This window comes from Sebastes fasciatus, chromosome 18, assembly GCF_043250625.1.
Source record: "Sebastes fasciatus isolate fSebFas1 chromosome 18, fSebFas1.pri, whole genome shotgun sequence".
Taxonomy (NCBI): domain Eukaryota; kingdom Metazoa; phylum Chordata; class Actinopteri; order Perciformes; family Sebastidae; genus Sebastes; species Sebastes fasciatus.
The window spans coordinates 4,877,642-4,899,884 of NC_133812.1; the positions used below are offsets into that span (position 1 = coordinate 4,877,642).

General features: G+C 40.6%; 2 protein-coding genes across 10 annotated transcripts in view; both read left to right on the forward strand.

The window, feature by feature from the left end:
- The window catches only part of enah (ENAH actin regulator), a 168,468-nt gene extending 162,182 nt beyond the window's left edge, over nt 1-6,286 (forward strand). For all 6 annotated transcript variants that reach the window (XM_074616599.1, XM_074616598.1, XM_074616600.1 and 3 more), the window contains one exon: nt 695-6,286. In XM_074616599.1, the coding sequence (XP_074472700.1) occupies nt 695-732 (38 nt within the window). In that variant the 3' untranslated portion in view covers nt 733-6,286. The remainder of the gene's footprint in view (nt 1-694) is intronic.
- Nucleotides 6,287-12,028: 5,742 nt separating this feature from the next.
- The window catches only part of LOC141756666 (delta(14)-sterol reductase TM7SF2-like), a 63,181-nt gene continuing 52,966 nt past the window's right edge, over nt 12,029-22,243 (forward strand). For 3 of the 4 annotated variants that reach the window (XR_012591506.1, XR_012591505.1, XM_074616589.1), the window contains exons 1-3: nt 12,029-12,201; nt 17,386-17,560; nt 18,272-18,499. Coding sequence is in view for 1 of the 4 variants with exons in the window: in XM_074616589.1 (XP_074472690.1) it covers nt 17,396-17,560; nt 18,272-18,499 (393 nt within the window). In the remaining 3 variants the exon portion in view is untranslated. Of the gene's footprint in view, nt 12,202-13,464; nt 13,674-17,385; nt 17,561-18,271; nt 18,500-22,243 lie in introns of those variants that run through there. The other variant, XR_012591507.1, reaches the window with a different exon arrangement.

Consider the following 22,243-nt stretch of genomic DNA (forward strand, 5'->3'; position numbering starts at 1 on the left):
ATATTAAAAAAAAACTTTATTTTCCTCATACTGTCTGCCTGAATATACCTGTATTCACCCTCTGTCTGAAACGCTCCGTTTTAGCGCATTTCAACGGAATTGCAATGGAATTGCAATGGAATTGCGTTGCTAGGCAACAGTTTGGGTCCATATTTACTTCCTGTCAGCTGATGGGATTCACATACACTGCAACAGGAAATAAACTGGGACACATTTAGAATGTTTACGTTTAAAACCGTGTAATGGTTTAAATATTGTATATTTGTGACATCACAAATGGACAGAAATCCTAACGGCTTGTTTCAAACGAACAATTTCTGAATACGGGCTGTGTGTATTTCTCTGTATATTGAGCGTTTTGATATTTTAACAGTATTTATAAAGCACTTAAACCTGCTTTATAATATAACAGACATGAAAATCTCACTTTTTACAATATGGGACCTTTAATAAAACAGAATGTTCCTTCCAGATGTCAACAGTCCTGCGAATGCACCATAATCTAGCTGCGCTCAATATTAAGTATGTCACAGGTATTAAATCTTTTTAAGTTGAAGTGTTTTGGTACCTTACCTTACACCACACATTGCTGTTAAAAAGGTAGGACCGACCTAGAACTCCCTTCACAAGTAAAGCTGGTCGGAAATAACTCGAAAGTGATTCTCACATGCATCTTTGTCTTCGTGTCCCTCAGCAATCAGGGAGGAGCTGGGAAAGTCCAGCACGGCGTAGAGGGATCTAAACGCCCTCTCCACAACATCTACATCCAGGCCACCCGACAGACAACAAACCACGGTCAATTCAAGACACGACAACACGACAACAACAGCGGAAAATAAAACCAACAAAACGGTGATGATGAACAATAATGGTATTAATACTGAGAGAGGACATTATGTGGGACAGCATCGGACAGGGTGGTGGTGGTGGGAGGCGTGTAACTCTGATAGCTGTGACTCACAGAATCCATTCTACGAAGCCTCCCCGCCCGCCCCTCCTCCTCCTCCCGCTGGGGGGGGGGCATCCTGCTGGACAGTGTCTGAAAGAGAAGTCTTTATGCAAAGATGATTTCTCTCTCTTTGTCCTATAATAACAAGAAAAAAACACACACACACACAACAATACTGAACTCTTCGATGATACTGTATTAACCATTGGCGCATACGCGAACAGCAACGTTGATGAATCCGAACTCTTGTGATTTACTATCAAAAGGTTTTATTAAGACAGACAGGAAGAAGGTGGGGATGGAGAATAAAAAACTTTTTTTCCCATAATGCCATAGGGGTAGCGTGCGTGCGTGCTTGTGCGTGTGTGTGTGAGTGTGTATGGGGGACTGACAGTCTCTGGTGAAGTCCACCACTGCAGGACACTGTAAAGCTCGTCTTCCTCAAATACTATTTTAACCAGAATATGTACAAAAGATTATTTAGAAGAAAAACAAAAGCATCTATCAACCATGTCTGTTTCAGTGTAGATCTATGGCCATATCAAGTAGCTCAATAATCCAATCTTTACCACAGGATGCTCTCTCGTCTGTCTCCTCGTCTGTGGAATCATAATATCACGTGTGTCGTTTCCCTCCTGGAGTGAGCGCGCTGTCCACACATTTCATCGTTTCTTTCTTCATACCGTTGAGCGGCAGGTGGACGAGACACGTAGCTCTCTACCAAACTTTCTCTGTCAATGCAAAGTGCTGATTTGCTAATAGAGAGCCGAAGTCCCAGCCCTTTCCGGGGGGACACCATGGGGTCTTATTTCGGAAAAAAATATGTACGGTAGTCGGCGGCGAGATATTTTTTTGAATTGCGCCATGAAACACACATAATGATGTTTGTCAATTTAAAAGATAATTTTGTAAGTCAAGAAAGTCTCAGTTTGACGTGGTTTCATATAGTTTTGTGTGAAACCGCTCAGTGAACTACTTCTCTCGTCTCACACAACATACGTCACCAACGCTAGCTAGCTAGCTAACTTAGAGCCGGCCCGCAGTAAAAGATTGTGTGGAGAGCAACGGTTTGGCAAAAACAGCACACCACACACTAACAGACTCATTCATGAACAACAAGAGTCCCGACTAAAAGAAATCTCAGAAATCTCGGAAATCTCGCAAAATCTTTCGCAATCAAACGTTACTTTAGTGTAAACAAACATGGCGGACGACGGGCAGGAAGAATTAGCGTGAGTTTTTACTTTGTACTGAAAATTCACGAAGGATGGATGGATGAAGTCATGGTTAAATAAACACTTGCGTTGTTGCCACAAATCAACAAGTTGGTCTTCCATTTCTGAGCTCCATCCTACTACTACTCTGCTTCACGTTTAGCATTAGCTCACGCATTAGCCGCGGCCGCCGTGACAGTTGTCAGTTGACAGTTGACAGCCAGTTCCCAACTGGCTGTCGTTCTTTCTCACATGACTGCGTCATCGGTCGTCCTCGGGGTTCCTCACACACAACAGGAGATCTGATCAGAAATATTGAACATCTAATATTTACGGTTTGAGATCAGTGCGGCCAGGATGGACTTCTGAGCCGATCGGGGGATCTAAAAAACTGGAAAGATAATCTTTAGAACCATCAAAAAATTCGGGCTTTGCTTACGATCGACGGGAGGGGGGAATCGGGCCAGAAATCGGCTTGATTCTCATGTGGCGTGTACCCGGCATTAGCCATGTTCCACACACATACGTAACGTTATCTGACTTGAAGTGTTTTATCCATCGACTCCTGGTCTTTCAGAGAGAGAGACGTCACTACGAGACTTTTGGGTGTGTCGTCTTTCTAATTACGTATTTTCACAGTCTGATACGACTTTCTTGCAATATGATGTTTTAAATTGACAAACATCATATGTGTGATTCATGGTGCAATTCAAACAAAATGATCTGTCTCCCGCCATTGACAACCGTTCATATTTTTTATCCGAAATAAGGTCCAATGGTGGTCCACCAGAAAGAAGCGGGACTTGGCCTCTCTATATCCGTCATGCTAGTTGGCATGGCCAGACGTGTAGATAGAGCTGACTTTTTTTTGTTTTGTTTTGTACATTTTAATTTGAGGACTCTCTCTCCCCCTTTCTCTCTCCGTCTCTGTCAGTCTGTCACATTTCGGTACTCCGTTTGGTGCATGTATGGGTGTTTTCTTTACACGGTGAGGGTCACAAGTCTGCCACGCAATTGCATTACCTGTCGCAAGTTTTATTACAAGCAATAAGTGTAGCATCTATTTTAAGGCCCGCCTGCCCCAGTCCTGATACCACCAATCATTTATCAATGTCTCAATGTCTGTCTGTCTGTCCTTTTTCTTTTTCTTTTTTGGCCCCCGTTGGACAATGTTACTGTGTGACACCACGCCACCTCTTGTCAACTTTTATCGCAGATATTCTGTGAAACTGAACGCTGACATGACAGAATATCAGAGCAACACTGTAAGACATGATTTCATGGAGTAACGCCGTTTCTAAATCACAATACTCTCCTTTTTTATTTACTATAAAATCCAAGGATACTGTGTCTTTAGCCACATTGGAGCTGATTTTTTTTATCCTTTATCATTATTATTATTATTATTAATTATTTTACTGCATTTATAGAGTAAAACTTTTGAAAGGTGCACGGGACAACCCAAATGTGTAAGAGATGGTGTCCATATGAGGACTTGAATGTGCCATTCACTATTTCTAGTGCTTACTGATGACGTGTTTGTTTCATCTCTTTTTCCTTTGCCTTTTTCTCCTGCCAATGTCTAATCCTTAAAATGAGAAACTGTATTTTCCCTGAGGTTTTACACGGATATAAGGGGAACTGTCACTTTATTCTAAAAAATACTTTTGTTTCAACATTTCTTTCAGTTCAGAGTTTGTCTCACTAAAAGTACAATCAACCTGAGAGGGGTATGTTGGGAGCTGAGAGACTGATGTCCAAATACTGTGGCGAGATCACACGATACGATGTCTAACAGCCACCCACAATGGGGTTTGCGGGACAAGCTTGGCTCTCGAAAACAACCTTTTGTCTTTCCAAAGGAATCCAAGGTGATAGGACGTCAAGTTGTAAAATGATGCTTTGTGTTTTAGCATCTACAACGTGAATATTACAATGTTACATGCATCAGATTGAGAACTCACAAGGCAATACGGTGTGCATGCAATCACCACGGTTCACCCTTATTGTCACAGCTGTGACTCCCTTCCAACAGCAACAGGATTTCTGACTTAAAGGGGCACTCCACTGATTTAATATTGTCCTTCCATAAAGTTGGAGACTTGCAATAACATGAATCCGGGGAAGTACCGGAGGTAACCAAGTCGCCATTACTGCGCTGGCGGCTCCCCGCAATATGCGTGCGTTTGAATGCAAGCTGTCCTAAGAAGTGTACAATTTTCTACTTTTACTTTTACTCTCTGTGTAACGTTACTTTTGACAACGATGTATAGGAGTTCAGGAAGAACCTGAGCAGTTCTCAGCTGCCTAACGTTAGCCTGACATGGTGAAACAAGCAATGTTAGCTAGGTTAACACTGCTTAGCTAGCGTAGCTAACGTTAGCCTGACATGGTGAAACAAGTAACGTCAGCTAAGTTAACACTGCTTAGCTAGCGTTAGCTAACATTAAAGGGCTAAAGGCACTGTCTAGGGTCATTTACATAAGTTACTACGAGCAACCACGGACGCTTTCGGCCTAAAGTCAGCAGTTAACACGGTTAGCAGACAATAGTGTCACTACGACTTGCCACCGCAGTAATGGCGGCGCTCCTGGATGGCGGAACACACAAAGCGGTCGCCGGATTGGTCCATAGGCCTTTTCTGAAAAAATAATTGTGTGTATTCGAATCAACAAAGGCTGAAATATCCTGACTGTTAATCCTACAATTCCCATAATTCAACTCCATAGCATGTTTTCAATAAACGCTCCCTGCCTGATAAATCCCAGTTTAATACTACATTTCTGTGATTGTCACGTGTATCAGAGTGCCCCTTTAAATTAGGATCAGCAGAAGCAGCTAAGGAGTTACCGTCATGTCTTTCTTGTCACCCGGGATCCCGGCGAAAGGTTTGTTAATCAGTGGCTGTTGGATCTCATACAACATGTTCAAGGGCTTGGATGTTTGAAGATGAGAAGTCACAGATTTGAGAAAATGATTTTCACCCCAGTTTCTTCTCTCTATTGCTTTGGATTGGGTCAAATTTGTTAAAAAAAAAAAATACTGTGATGAGAAAAATGAATGGGTTAATCACAGTCAGGTCTGTTTCATGCTCTCTATCTACTGTTCTCATCCACTTTTTAAAAATGGAAACACCCAACCAAGAGGCTCCCTGTTACCGAGCGTTTACACAGCATCGATTGCACTTTAAGACAGAAACCCGCAGAGCAATCCAACATACTCTGACAACAGAGCCTCTGTCGCCAACAGCGTGGCTTTCTCACCAAAGGATTCAACTCGGCAGTCTCCTGCTAAACATAATCACTCTCAACAAAGTCGCCTTTCTTATTTTTGTATCATTTTGTCGAGAGATCGAACAAAAGGAAAGATGTCTGTCTCTATATTCTGTCCTTTGGACGTGATGGCAGGTGAAACGTTTGGATCCAGAAAACGTGTATCTCTTTGTGAAGCTATGTGGTTTGTGCCTTGTTCCGAAGTTGCATTTAATATAAAGATGACTAGTAATAATATCTAGGGACTGTCATTATGATCACATGCAGTTGTTATTTAGTTTTTTTTTTGTTTTTTTTCCATCATGTTTATTTGGATCGTCTTTGTTTTTTTTTGTTTTTTTTACATAAATGTGATTTATTTCCATACAGTGTGAGGTTTTCTAACAGCTCCGAAGTACAATCAAGCCTTTTGAGACACGAGGCCTGTAAGGGTTCCGAGGTGATCTTCGCTCTGAGATGATTTTTTTCTAAACCGAAAGCCCAGATGAGTCTGACTGCAGTGTTCTGTGATGCCATTTTAAATGTCACAGAGCCTGCGTGTGTTCAGCAGCTTTACACACGCTTAGAAATCCGTTTTTGTCCTCTGCAGTGAGCTCTGCTCCGTGTCGATGTCAGGTTGCTGATGGAAACATTTATCTTTGTCCGTAAACCCAGTTTTGTGCCGAGGGGAACTGAAAGAAATTGCGTGGAATGAATTTGGCTGAAGCAAGTTTCATGGATGGGTTTCCAGACTTATTCTTTTATCATCTGCATTGTACCATAGCCTACTGTTCTCATGTTAATTAGTCTTTTCTTACATGCTAACATATTGTTTTTGTTTGAGCAAATTAAATAAAAATTGCAATACAAGACTAGAAGTTGTTTCTTTTAAAATGACGTTCACTGTTAAGAACCTTGACCAGGATTTTTCAGCTTTGCTTGTGTTAGCCTCGTCTTACTTTTCAGACGAACTTCATCACAACATTTTAGCTAATGTCGTCTAATCTCAACTCCGTAGGAGAGTTCCATTTGTAACTACAGTATGTCATTTACTAACTCTTTAAGTCAGTGAAGTGACTCAGTGATATCAGTTCCACAGCAGTAAGCCTATCTATATCAAGTTTGCTAACATTAGCTAACGTTGGCCACCATAAGCTGGTCATACCAGACCAAGTAAAGATGTAGCAGCAAAACCCCTGTGTGTTGAATTGAGCAAAGGTGAGTTTTATTGCTTATGAGTTAAAATTTTCATTTCTAAGAGAAAGATTGTGTTAATTCTTCTTTCACGGTACAATGTCTCACTTTAAAGGTGCTAAATTCAGAGCCTGGTTGCATCCGAAAGCCCACGCTAACATGCTATTTAGTACGTTAAAACAGTACGCAAGATTGTTTAGTATGTCCGAAACCTTAGCATGAAATCAATAATACGCAAATTACATACTATTTCCGGTGAAATATTACAGTATGCAACACTGGATACTACGGCGGCATAAATATCCCACAATGCAATGCGGTAGTGACGACTTTGTAACATCAATAACGCTTCAATTTAACTGTGAGCATAAGACTTCACTTTGTTTGGCGTAATTTTGAATTAATTAAGACTCTGATTCTCACAAACTGCCGTTTTGGTCACACGAGGTTGGCACGGGTTACCTGGTTACGCGTCTGACATAAGCTAGGAGGCTCTAAGGAAGCGACGATGTAAATTACTGCTCAGTGCGTCCGAAAAGATACATACTACCGTTTATTCACACAAAAGTATGTTGCACTTTAGTAAACACATAGAGTATGTAGTGCATAGTATGAGATTTCAGACGAAGCTGAAGCCCTATCTATGATTGAGGGATTGCCTCCACGCAGCTCTTAACATGGCCATAACTGAGTCGGCGGGATTGTGTCTAGAAGTTAACCTACAAGTTGCGTAACTCTCGCGAGACGGTTGAGGTTAGGCATTGACCTCGAATTGTTAAAGTTAGGAGAGGTCGTCTGGGCAGTGAGTCTTGCGAGAGTTTTTGCACTTTTTCGTAACTTGTGGGTTACCTTCTAAACACGACCGCTGGCTAGCAGCTAACAGTGCTAACAGTGTTAACAAAGGCAACAGAGCTAACAGTGTTAACGTAGCTAGCTAGTGGGTCACACACACTGGGACTCGCATAAACTAACATGCCTCTATATCTTTACCTAACAAATCATGTTTTGCTGCTATATTAAAGCTGAAGTAGGCGAGATTGGAGCAAATATGATTAAAAAAGTTATTTTTATAAAACGGTCGCTATATGGTGACAGTAGTACATGAAACAGGTAACCTGAAAAAAATCATGTACCTCTGTGTCCTCCGGTGCTCCTAACGGCATCTGCAAGATTTCACAGCAGAGGAAAACAAGCACTAACAGCTGATCTGAGGTCTGCTGTCCATCTGCCGTCTATGAGAGCCAGCTGTCAATCACTCATGAACTCTGACTAAACGGTCAAACTAGGCAGCGCTGATCAAATATGAATCAATATTATGTTACGTTAATGCCTATTTCTCTCCTCAAATGTTTTCAGAATCATCTTGTAGTGCACGGTTTAGCTGTAAAATGAGGAAGTTTGTGATGCCGCTGCCATTGTGAAATCTGGTGAAGGTATGCCAAGTTCCGGTCACATGACCGGAGCACAGCCAATAGGAACGCTCTCTCAATGAAATGACCTGTGATTGGTCAAAGTCTCCCGTCACGGGCTAGATTTTCTAAAGTCTGAAAACAGAGCCATGAGGAGGAGCAGAAGTCTAGTTTTCTCTCAGAACACTTGAATTACAATATACTGAAAGGTTGTTATTGAGTTTAATTTTCAATTAAATGATGCCAAAAATATACTGCCTACTGCCACTTTAATGCTCTGAATTATGAATTTGGGTGAATATTCACTTTGAATTCCCTGCAGGCCTTATTGGCAACCTGGTGTGCCCACGTCTGTCATTACACCAGATGAGCTTCTGGTTCACAGCCCGATAACTGTGACAACATGTCTGACAGCTCACATTCTATGCTTAGCGGAGGAGAACAGGAAGTGGCGATGAGAGCATGAAACTTCTTTTTTCGAACAGTCTGATTGATGATGCGTGATGTCTCTCTGCAGTACTTCCTTCTTGTGCTGCCGTCCGTCAGTGAGCTGAGCCAAACTGCCGCTACCTTGCTTGAGGGTGAAAAAGGACAACAAGACCAAGATTCCAACCTACAATCCTGCAAGTTGTGGTTTGCTCTTTCAGTGTGCATATGCTGATCCTCGCTTCCAGAGTCAGATACATCACACCTTTTTTTTTATCCTGCAAAATCAGGGTTTTGAAATTTTTTTCTCCACAACTATTTTTTGGGGGAACTCTTGGTTTTATGTACTTGTAGATGCTTCCAGTTCCATCGAATGCAGCTCGCCTTTACTGTTTTTGTCTGCGTAGAAGATGTGGGTTACTCACTTGGGTCGCTGATGTATGACATGAGAGAAATGGGTTGGACAAAGGGGAGAGCTGTGAAAAAAAGAGGAGGGAAATGTCGAAAGCACCAAATATGGGTTGTTTCTGAGAGAGAGAGAGTTTTTAAAAACATACACTGGCTGCCCATGAATGACTTGTCTGCCATCCATGAGCAGCCAGAAAGGAATGCATGTTTTAATCTTTTAACAGCTTTCTTATTATTTAAAGGGTTTATATTACTATACTGATTGGTTTCATGATGAATAATGAGAATAAAGGCTTTGTGCATATGGTATTTTGTGGAAAAAAAATATTCAGTTTAGGGCTGTCAAAGTTAACACGATAATAATGTGTTAACGCACATTTTCTTTAGCGCCACTAATTTCTTTAATACAAAGCAATCGATCTTTCGGAGGTTGTAGCGGTTTTAAAGCTAGAGTGAAGATACTGGCATCATTTGAAACTATAAAAACCTAATGAATGTCATACTCGCTTGTTGTGAAGGAGGCTAAATAACGCTCCAAAGTTACGCTAAAAAAACTGTCATGGCTATTTTCAAAGGGGTCTCTTGACCTCTGACCTCCAGATCAGTGAATGGGTTCTATGGGTACCCACGAGTCTCCCCTTTACAGACATGCCCACTTTATGATAATCACATGCAGTTTGGGGCAAGTCATAGTCATATCAGCACACTGACACACTGACAGCTGTTGTTGTCTGTTGGGCTGCAGTTTGCCATGTTATGATTTGAGCATATTTTTTATGCTAAATGCAGTACCTGTGAGGGTTTCTGGACAATATCTGTCATTGTTTTGTGTTGTTAATTGATTTCCAGTAATAGATGTATACATATATTTGCATAAAGCAGCATATTTGTCCACTCCTATGTTGATAAGAGTATTAAACACTTGATAAATCTCCCTTTAAAGTGGCAGTAGGCAGTATATTTTTGGCATCATTGGGCAAAAATTCCATAATAACCTTTCAGCATATTGTTATTCAAGTGTTCTGAGAGATAACTAGACTTCTGCACCTCCTCATGGCTCTGTTTTCAGGCTTTAAAAAATCGAACCCGTGACGGGAGACTTTGACCAATCAAAGGTCATTTCATTGAGAGAGCGTTCCTATTGGCTGTGCTCCGGTCATGTGACCAGAACTTGGCGTTTCTTCACCAGATTTTACAATGGTGGCATCGCCACAAACTCTCTCATTTTACAGCTAAACCGTGCACTACAAGATGATTCTGAAAACATTTGAGGAGAGAAATAGGCATTAATGTAACAGAATATTGATTCATATTTGATCAGCGCTGCGTAGTTTGACCGTTTGGTCGGAGTTCGCGAGTGATTGACAGCCGGCTCTCATAGACAGCAGATGGACAGCAGACCTCAGATCAGCTCTTACTGCTTGTTTTCCTCCGGTCTGTGAAATCTTGCAGATGCCTTAGGAGTTTTTCAGGTTACCTGTTTCATGTACTACTGTTAAGATATAACGACCGTTTTATAAAAATAACTTTTTTTTAATCATATTTGCTCCAATCTCACCTACTTCAGCTTTAAAGTACATTTTGAACAGATAAAAAAATGCCTTTGACAGCCTTAATTGAGTTATGTATGTTTCTCTCTGATTGTATTAAAGTTGTAGAAACTGAAAAGCAGGTTCTCTAAATCCAGCATATTTGAGTTCAAGTTATAAATTGTGACTTTTATAATAATCTCATAAAGTTTCTGGGTGACACTTCCTAAAACTGTAGTTGCCAAAACTATTCTTATACTTGTGGTCTTCAGGATCAAACCCGTTGTTAAGATTACAGAGACTTCCTGCACTTTATTGGTTGTAAAAAACGGTTCTGGTGCAGCTCAGCGCGCACAGTGCAGCTTCAGTTACACTAACACTTCCTGTGGGGGGGGGCTTAGAGAGGCATGGCAGTGCATGTGTAGTTCATTTGAGGATAACTTGCAACCAGAGAAGGGCTGTGCTGTGGCAACAGCTGCACTAAGACAGGAAAACACCCTGAGCTGCAAAGAGAGAGAAAGACGAGGAAGCTGAGAGAACGTTGATGCTGTAATTGGATTGGAGAGTTTGAACTTTCAAAATCAGTTCTCTTCCTCTTCCTGTGTTTATGAGCGTTGGGTTTGAGCGGCAGGTGTCTCAACAGTCAGGTCTCCCATAAGCATCTGGTATGTAAATGAAACCCGGCACGCAGCTGTTAACTGACTCTCCTCTTCTCAGACTTCAGTGACTTGGTTCAATGCCATCAATTTCAGCTGATGGTGCACTACCCCACAGAGATGCAACAGTATGATACATAAAACCAGTTTAATGAATCCATGACACGTTTTTGATGATTTCCTCATGATAGTGTGGAAATAAGCATGCATGAAACATTATTTCATCTTGATTCTGCCAGAAATCTTCTTAGGTTAGGATATGATATCACTATGAGTTACATGACTCTGTACCTGTATAATTTGAATTCTACTGATGGAAATGTACAAAGAAGTGATAGACATCTGGTCAAGATATTGTTAATAGCTAGTAAGAAAGCTATCACAAGGAAATGGGGTAGAGTGGATCCCCCTACACACGAGCAGTGGATGGGGGTAGTCGAGGAGATATACACGATGGAGAAGCTGACATCGTTTAAGACTGCAAGAAACACAGATGGAAGACAAGTGGGAGAAATTGACATTATTCAAAAACCAAAACAGCGACGAAGACGGCAGAAAGGACAACTGATTGAGTTGGAAATTACATGAGAATGCATGGAATGATGGAGGTGTAGCTCCCAAACACGAGTCCTGTATGTATTGTTCCCTTTGTCTGTGGGTAAGACTGTGTACATGCCCATATGTTGTTGATATGTGCATAACCTTGAAAAACATCAAAAAAAACTACAGTGAAAAAAAAGAAAAAGAAATCTCTTTAGGTTTATGAAAATATCATGGTTTGGGTTAAAATAAACCCTTACTGTCAGAAAGCCCTGAGGGCAAACTTCTCCCATGTGTAGGCAGCAATGTGCCGCAGGGCGTCTAAAACTGCCTGAAAACAATATGACGAAGAAGAAGACGAGAACCAATCACGACTCAGTTAATCTCCGCCGCTAACCAATCAGATCGCAGAGCGGTTTGAATTGAACGTTGATCGAGCCAATCAGCGGGCTTCGCGCCTTCCAGTCACTGGTGGGTTGAGCCCAGAGAGGAGGGAGAAAGAGCGCTACGTCAAAACCTCATCACCGTCCGGTATTAAAATATTAAACTGTATTTAATATTTACTCGTCTTATTGAGGAATATTTCATCAGTTCTACTCACTGGAATTACTCACGTAATAATAAGGTAAGTGCAACCGTCCAACGCATAAACTTGTGTTGTAACATAGCAACCCGCTGAACGTTTCTTTGTTGAGTTAACGGAGACCAGGCTCCGACTACTTCCTGGAACTTGTTTCCATTGGTCCAAGTTAAACTACTGGAGCAACTGTTCGGTTATTTTTAAACTGGCAAACCTTTCCATTAATGGCTCATAGTTTTATTAGACATGTGTGATAGTTCTTCCCAGCAACACGGTGACGTGAACTGTAACGGTACCGTTATGTACGCTAGTGTTTTCAGATTAACGGCGGTACATCAGAAATTAGACGGCGCCAGCTCAGCCGAAGACAGCCTTATTTAGATCGTACCACGCTGACATGAACGTTAGCCCAGTCGGCTGTTCTGCCTGCGCTTTAACTTAGATAACCTTATATGTTTTAGTATCTTTTACTGGGATACCATCAGTTTAGTTCAGTGTGTCTGAACTTCTCCTCAGAGCTCTCAGGTTGTTTCTTTGACAGATGTTTGTTTTCTTCTTCAACATATTTGAATGTGTGACGTTTTCCCTCCTTCCTCTCTGCTAACGTCAGCTGGATCAGTATCAGGGCTGTAGTGGTGCTAGCTGGAAGCTAATAAAGCTAACGGCGCATTTCGTCAAAGAAACGGGTCCTACAAATAACGTTATGACTCACTACTATTCAAGAAGCAGCTCAACCAAGCTCAAGCAGTAACACATCTTTAGTTTGTGGACTGTATTGTAAAAACAAGCAGGTAAAGTTAACGAAATAATGAATAAAAGTGCTCCAAATTCATCGTTATTACCGTAACATGATGCCAAAACACAAATAATAATATATATATAATATATATATATTATAAAATGTGAATATATATATATATAACATATTATATATATATATATATATATTATATATATAATGGAAGAGCAAGTATTTCCCTTTAAAACAGTTTATTTTAAAGCGTAGTTTAAATATGTTACTATATTGTGATAAATGGTTTTACATTAACGTCTCCTAACAATACAGAATAATGTAAACTAGCGTCAGTGGAACCTGCGACTTTACAGTATGTTAACACTTGACGGCGCATTAATATAGTAAAGTGCAGTGTTATTTATTATGTGCACCAAAGGAGCCCACTCAGATTTACCCCACCTCTATGAAAGGTCAATATTACACGGCTCTGCAATGTTAACAACACAACAGGTTGGCGCCTCTGTGCTGCGTGTTTACAACTTAATTCACATGTTTCCATTTCTAAAGAGGGGTTTGCATACCAGGTGGAGCTTTACAACAGTTTTCCGCACAAAGGGGGGATGTGTGTGACTTCTGTTTGAAACTCCACCTACGTTACAGCCCGTATCCTTTCATGAGCCCAGCCTGAGATCTGAGGGGGAAACTCTCATCAGTCACGATCCAGCCCTGATCTCCACATCCCATATGGACCTCGGCAGAGCAGCGCAGGGACTTACTTTGGGTGTGTCATATTGAGATGGTTTTCACTCAGATATGCTGTGGATTTTTGTGTGTTGCAAGATTAGATCAGTGGATTAGGCGTTGACTGCCTCTTTGTAGTAATCCTGGTGTGCCACATTCTCAAATGACTTGTTATTTTGTGTTTATGAAGACATACAAGAGACTGATGAGGTACACGTCGGATTTGATTGTACAGCAGAGAGGTTTTGTTGTCGGTAATCAGCTCTTGTTGTCAATTTTAATATGAAGTGGTTCTTTGATATGCATAATTTCTCATCAGATGGACAATTTAGGGTAGAAATCTCAACCGGAACAACTAATCCTAACCCCAGATCAGTTTCTATATGCTGCTTGCCTTTTACTGAAGCATGGTGCTGTGTTAACCACTGGAATTTTAATTAGCAAGACGGCTGGCAGGAGGCTGTCATTAGCGCATGTGGCTAGAATTGTCACCAGTAGAGAGCTGGAGATAGAGTCCTAAATGTGCTTTCTTGAAACCAAAGCCTGATTAAGTTTCCTTCCTTCCTTCCAGTAACTTACTGTTCTTGTTAATGTGCTACTAATGAAATATTTCGCTCGTACTGCAGTGCTTCCTCTGTGTTCTGCTGGCAGTGACAAGGTGACACATGGAGAAGTGATTTAGAGTAACAGAAACATGCCTATGCTTCCATTTATCTCAGTTAATATAGAGCTGTTTTTTGAATGAGCTGTGTGTAACACAAGTATGTCTGTGCATGGTTTGCCTTTACTTTTCATTATTTTTCAGCTGGCAGTTATTCAGGTGTTGCAGCATGGAAGAAAATCACATTTGTTCACAGGACTCGATGGGTGTCTAGTAGTAATACTGACGAGCTGTTATCCCCATTTCAGATTTTTTTGTTGTCCTCAAACTGGTTGCTAGATTTGTTCAACTTAACAGCTACAACCATAGTTTAGTGTCCAGTGGCTGGTGTAAAATTCCTTGCCTGGCTGGCTGTGACTTGAATGGCACGACTCTGTCAGCCAGACAGCTCTGGGTAAACCTAGCAGGGACAGACCTGTCAGCAGTTCTGCAGTAGTGTGCTGGTTTTCTAGACACTGAGCCTCCCTGGTCACTAATGTTCCATAATGCTGACCTTGCCTGGCCTACCTCATTGTGTCCAGCGGTGCACGCTACAGTCAGATTATGCCTTTCTAAAGTGTTGTAGGTTTGCCAGTCTTTGTAAATATTTGGGTGGTTTATAAACCGAGGGTGTTGATCAGGTGTATAAACACAGACACCATTTAAATTTGCTGATAAAAAGAACAGACAATTTTTAATGATTTAAATGGTCTAATTCATCCTCAAAATTCACCTGAAAAGACCATGATGCTTAATAGACCTTTGTGATAAAATGTCCCTTTATTTCTCCATACTACTGAATTATTTGAACAATGCTTAAGTAGGTACAGCTAAAGGATCTTAGTCAGAGACAACTAACAAAAATAGAATGTAACCTCTTATGTTAAGAGTAATGTAACCATAGACCCATTTTAGTCTTTTTTAGGGAGGTACAGGGGTCTTTAGGGGGAGACAGCAGGTCAACAGTAGATGTCACATAGAAGTGGTGTACATCATCTGAAAGCTGGAACCTGAAGATGAATGTGAGATGCAGCTCAGCACTGTGTGTCAAGTTGTTCTATTAATAAATCAGAAATAAAAAAAATAGTTGAAATAAGTTGTGAAAGTGTATAAGGGCTTAGAACATTATGATAGAAGTATATGATGGTCATCCCAGTACTTTATTATGTCTCATAAATTGCAGCAAATTTTAGTGCTAAATTTAACCTCTTTTTTTTTTACCATTCGAGAATTGATAAAATTTATCAATAATCCCTCCAAAATACCACATTAAGTCACCGAGATCTTGAAGAACACCATAGAAAAAGCCATGCTGTGATTTGGTATCAAAAACTTTTGACATTTGGAGATTTCTGCAAGAATTGCATTTGTCGACGATTAGATGGCGAGCACTTCTGTTGTGTAAACGGCTCAGAAACCCCCTTATTGTCAATCTAGATAGGAAAGCCATCCATCCTCTGAATGCTCTAGGTCTGTAGTTTGTGGCTGTAAAGTTTCAAGAGGCTGTGATTATCCTAGAGGTCACCACAGGTCATTTTATACAGTGAGGTCAAGGTTCAAAAACATGATCTCACTACAATGAAATGGCTACTATGGGGACTAACATCATCACACATTGATACAATTGGGCTCATTGGATCCACAAGAGTCAGTTTTACAGTGATACCCAATTTATGTTATTCCAAGACTGTTTAGGGACCCTGGTATGCAGCAACCATTTTTTAGAATAGGTGAAAATAGCACATTTATATTGCAAGGTTTTTGCCCCAAACTGCATGTGATTAACATAAAGTGGGCATGTCTGTAAAGGGGAGACTCGTGGGTACCCATAGAACCCATTTTCATTCACAGATCTTGAGGTCAGAGGTCAAGGGACCCCATTGAAAATAGTCATGCCACTTTTTCCCTGGCCAAAATTTAGCGTAACTTTGGAGCGTTATTTATCCTCCTTCCTTTACTAGTTTGATATGATACTAGTACCTTTACTCTAGCTCTAAAACTGAGCCTGCTACAGCCTCTGAAAGACGGTAAAGTCAGCCGAGGTCGCCGGCGTCCTCAAGGACTTAAAGAGCTTAAATTGTGTTTTTTCAGTGAACGGATGACCTCATCTTGCTGCTTCACCAAGTTAGTTACAAACATAAGCAAACAGAGTTAAATCAGAAGCACAGGTTCTGTGTAGTTTAGGGATTCCCCCCAGGGGTTTTTGGTCTGGCCTATGGGTAGAGCATTTTTTTTTATGTCGTCCTCAAGGGTTTAAACAAATTTCCCATTAATTATTTTTGAAGAGTGAATGCCTTGGGGTGTGGCCAGAACAAGCCCACTCATCTCTGATTTTCTCATCTGCTTCAGTTCCTGTTTTAGCTCCAGAGCATCTTGCAGCTCAGAGCGAGGTCCTCTGCGCTTGCTCTAATCCTTCGCCGTGTGCCTTTTTGAATAACATCTGCTAAGCACAATCACATGCTGTTTTGTGCATTACTTTGCTATATCTAGTGTTTGTAAGATTATTCTAATTTGTGATAAATAGGCTATTTTGATTAATTAATTAAAGCAATAGAACAATTTATCATCACTGTCAGTATTTCATATTGTATGAATCTTTGTAATGATATTGCATGTAAATACTAAATGATTGTCCAGCCATAGTTGCACAGTATGTGAATGCAGTGGACAGACAGAAAGTTGTGTGTCAAACATGTAACTGCCAAAGCAGTGAGTGACAATGAGCCCATTGAGATTTAGAGATGCCACTCTAGTTGTCATTGAAGGAGATTGTTGAAGTTTGAGCTCATGCTGTGCTTCAGTGGACTGTATGGAAACAGAAAGGGCAGGGTGCAGTGACAATGCTGCCATTGTATACATTTATCCTTCACTGTATTGAACAGTAGCAGATTAGGTCTGCACTGCATTGACAGTTTTCTAATTAAGTAAATGATTCCATACATGGGATGCCTAAAAACCCAGCGTACACTGTTTAGATGAAAGATTCAAATAACTATGATCTTTCATCTCCTTTGGTGTTTCCCTTCCTACCTGTTCATTTCTCTCCTTTCTCTGTCCGTCTACATGTCCTCCCCCTGTCTGCTCCTCTTTCTTGTCTTTCACTCATTCTCAGGTCAGTGAAGATGCCTTCTGTGAAGTATCAGAGAGGGGACATGGTGATGGGCCGCTGGCCTGGCAGCAGCCTGTATTACGAGGTCAAGGTGCTGGGCTTCGATGCCAAAAGTCAGCTTTACACCGTCATCTACAAGGACGGCACTGAGCTGGAGCTCAAGGAGCAAGACATGAAGGTAGCTCCAGAGTCCCAGAGAGACTTACACTCTGAACTTTACTCTCTTGTCACAGTTTTATCTAACATACTTTTGTGTAGTATCTTGGTGTAATCATCTTTTTTTCAGTGGTTAGATTAGATTTCTAGGTTGTCAGCTATAAAGGTAGTACAGACTCGAACCATACAGAGTTAAGGATATTAATCAGTTAACAAAGTTTGTTAAGGAAACATTAAGATGGAGCTAAAGCTTAAATTGTCACCCCACTCTATGGCTTAACATCTACATTGTTCATGATAGTTAAGTCTATTAATACTGGCCTTCATAGTAAATGTTGCTCTACCTCGTCCACTCTCTACTCAGGCACATAAAAGTAGTTCTCATATCAGCTCTAAGAATATTAGGTTGCTTTTAAAAAAAATTAAAAAATATTTTTGTCCTGTCATTGTCAAGACCATGTGGCAGGAATATAGCCAATATGTAGGAACACTGCTAGGAGACTGCCCAGCACTGAAACACAAATTATTAAAATGTCTAAATTATTAAAGGATTTGGAGGAAGGCCATTGTACTGCACACACCTTACAGCCATCTCTTTTTGAGCCTGCTGTGTAAAGTTTATATATTATACACAAGATGAGTCAGACTTCTTATCAATATCTTTTCTGTTTTGTCTATAAAAACACGCTACAGTTGTTAATAATGGTTGCAATCTCCTCTTTTGTTCCCTCAGAATGCTGCTGGTTTCCAGTCCCGCTCCCGCTCTCGCTCCCGCTCTCGTTCTCGATCACCAGGCCGCCCTCGCAGCCGCTCGCGCTCCCCAGCAAGGACCACGCGGCGCTCGTCCTCCCGCACAGCGGCGGCTGCTGCTGCTGCTGCTGCAGCTATAACAGAGAGCACCCCGTCCTCCCGCAGGGACTCGAAGCTGAAGGATTCAGTAGAAGTCAGACTCAGTCCCCTGGTGAGTGCCACAGCTGCCTTCTCATTCTCCTGTCGTAGCACTGGTGATGTTGGAGAAGCTGATGTACAGATACTGTACCATATTCAGTGATACTGTTTACGTTATCTCATGCTATAGAGGAACATGGCCTAGTGGACTACTGCCTTGTCAAACCAAACCAAATTCATGTAATCTATTAAAGGAATTATAGCCTGTGTGGAATTTGAAATGAAAAATGTACAGTAGCCAGCTAAATGTCAGCAAAGTCATTAATCTAAAGGTTGCAACACTAAGCAGAGCCTCTACTGACTCCGTTTTTTTTTCTGGAGCTATATTTTGTTGTTAATGTTACCAGGCAACAAAGACTTTGGTCCAGAGCAGCACATTGATTTCTTGAAAGTTCCTTGAACCAAAGAATATATAAAAGAAGGAAGGGTCATTACATCCCTGAACTCACATTGATGCTGAGCCGATAGTATTCTACATGTATTTGATTGTAATAGAGCTTCTTTGTTATCAATAACCAACCATCAAACTGTTAATGATATTTAATAATATTCAGTGCTAATGCCATTCTCTCAATAATGTTTCCCATTATTGTCAAGAGGTGGCGCTAATCGCCAAATGTTATACTGTATTCCTATATAAATCTAAACCTATCACTTACCGTTACTTGTTACTTTGTCAATTAACTAAGTTGGCATTTGCACTTTGTTTAGCTAACGTTAGCCAACAATACTGTTGTTGGCTAATACAACTCTGTTGAGATGTCCTGTGTTATTTTGGAGATAAAACCATTAATGTTAGTGAGAATTAATCCTTGTGAAGGTGTAAAAGAAACAGACAGGGAGCTGCGATGTTGGTGAGTGATGGCAAATGTTACAGCCTCTCTAGCTAAATCGCTGTCATGACTTATGTGTGTGCTAGCTGATAATATAGGCTAGATGACTAGTATGAATCACTGAGACAAACTGCAAGGCATTGTAGCATACGCTCAAGTCCTAGTTAAGAATATTTACCCAACTCTGACAGGCCATATCATTGAGTTCAGCCAGTTATAATCAGAACCTTTAATACATTGACCTGGTTATAATTCCAGTCTGTTCAGCGATAAGTCGGACCTTCCCAATTTGGTCATGTATCATGATGTAACTATCTTTAGTTGAGCTAAATGCAGCTGCTGGATGGAGCCATGATCTGTTTGGAGTCCAATGACAGGGAAAACAAACGTGCATGTTTGATAAAAAACATTAGTCAACATCATGTAATGTGTTTTAATCTTTATTTTGTGGAAGTATCTTTCAGTCAAAGGTGAAACAACACAGATATGATGGGTTATAGTGGGACCATTCACTTCAATAGAAGTGGCACCAAAGTCTGGCACCAATGTAAAATTGGAATGGCGTAATGACCCTTCCTTCTTTTACAGACGTAGGCAAAGTTGTTGGTAACGTTCCGTTAAAGAGAGAAAAACCCACAATGGTCACTGAAATAACTTGAAACTGACAAAAGTAATAATAAATAAAAATTCACTGAAAATTAACTAATGAAAATCAGATATTGTTTTTTAATTATGGTTCAGCAGAATCATTTAAAAAAACAAACTAATGAAACTGGCCTAGACAAAAATGATGGTAACATTAACTTAATATTTTGTTGCACAACCTTTTGAGGCAATCACTGCAATCAAGTGATTTCTGTAACTCTCAATGAGACTTCTGCACCTGTTGACAGGTATGTTGGCCCACTCCTCGTGAGCAAACTGCTCCAGCTATCTCAGGTTTGAAGGGTGCCTTCTCCAGACTGCATGTTTCAGTTCCTTCCACAGATGTTCAATAGGATTTAGATCAGGGCTCATAGAAGGCCACTTCAGAATAGTCCAATGTTTTGTTCTTAGCCATTCTTGGGTGTTTTTAGATGTGTTTTGGGTCATTATCCTGTTTGAGGACCCATGACCTGCAACTGAGACCAAGCTTTCTGACACTGGGCAGCACATTTCGCTCCAGAATGCCTTGATAGTCTTGAGATTTCATTGCACCCTGCACAGATTCAAGACACCCTGTGCCAGATGCAACAAAGCAGCCCCATAACATAACCGAGCCTCCTCCATGTTTCACATTAGGTACAGTGTTCTTTTCTTTGGATGCTTCATCTCTTCGTCTGTGAACATAGAGCTGATGTGACTTGCCAAAAAGCTCCAGTTTTGTCTCATCTGTCCAAAGGACATTCTCCCAGAAGCTTTGTGGCTTGTCAATATGCATTTTGGAAAATTCCAGTCTCGCTTTTTTATGATTTGGTGTCCTCCTCGGTTGTCTTCCATTAAGTCCACTTTGGCTCAAACAGTGACGGATGGTGCGATCTGACACTGATGTACCTTGACCTTGGAGTTCACCTCTAATCTCTTTGGAAGTTGTTCTGGGCTCTTTGGTTACCATTCGTATTATCCGTCTCTTCAATATGTCATCAATTTTCCCCTTGCGGCCACGTCCAGGGAGGTAGGCTACAGTCCCATGGACCTTAAACTTCTGAATAATATGTGCAGCTGTAGTCACAGGAACATTAAGCTGCTTGGAGATGGTCTTATAGCCTTTACCTTTAACATGAAGGTCTATAATGTTCTTTCTGATCTCCTGAGACAACTCTCTCCTTAGCGTTCTGTGGTCCATGTTCAGTGTGGTACACACCATGATGCCAAACAGCACAGTGACTACTTTTCACCCTTTAAATAGGCAGACTGACTGATTACAAGTTTGAAGATACCTGTGATGCTATTTACAGGACACACCTTAATTTAATATAATAATATAATAATATATAATAATAATATAATAATATAATAATAATGGTCACATTATTTTACATCTTTTCTAGGGGTACCATCATTTTTGTCCTGGCCAGTTTCATTAGTTTGTTTTTTAAAATGATTCTGTTGAACCACAATTCAAAAACAATATCTGATTTTCATTAGTTAATTTTCAGTAAATTTGTATTTATTATTACTTTTGTCAGTTTCAAGTTATTTCAGTGACCATTGTGGGTTTTTCTCTCTTTAACGGAACATTACCAACAACTTTGCCTACGTCTGTATATAGTCCTTGCTTTGAATCAGGAACAAGTAGTGGTGCCTTCAAATGGGGTCGTGTTTACGAGATGAGTCCATATGAACCCCCCCTAATGTCGTATTCACGACCTCGGAAGTGGAAAGTTTCTGAATGCTCCGAGTTCACGAGTTGTGACATGTTTGTTGACGTTGTAAATTGTCGCTAAATTGTTAGCAGCGGTGTTCTCACGAGTAATCCACTTGAACGCCAAGCATATTGTGTACACAACTTCCCATAATGTAAACACAAGCTCAGGAGTTTCATTTGAAGGCACCATAGTTCCATGTTAGCTTCCTGTGACACCAACATAGTCGGTATATAACATGGGTTTTAGGCTGACGAGGCAAGTTGTCATTTTTTCATAATTGTTATATCAATCTGGGTGCCCCTCAACATTAGAATGCTCTGCTATGCTGGTTTTTGGGCTTTCACTATTCTTTAACTTGCCCTACCAGGTAACTGTAAGTAATCACAATTTGGCGCAATATAAATTACACTCTGGGTTTGTTGTAGTTTAGAGCTATATGAGATCATGTGCACCGTAATGAAATGCAGAAATACCCCTAATACAGCTGACAGTGCAACAAACAGTCAGTTTTATTTAAGTACCCAATGATCATGAAGACAGCAAAGACCATTCTTGTGACTTTTTTTGATATTTAAA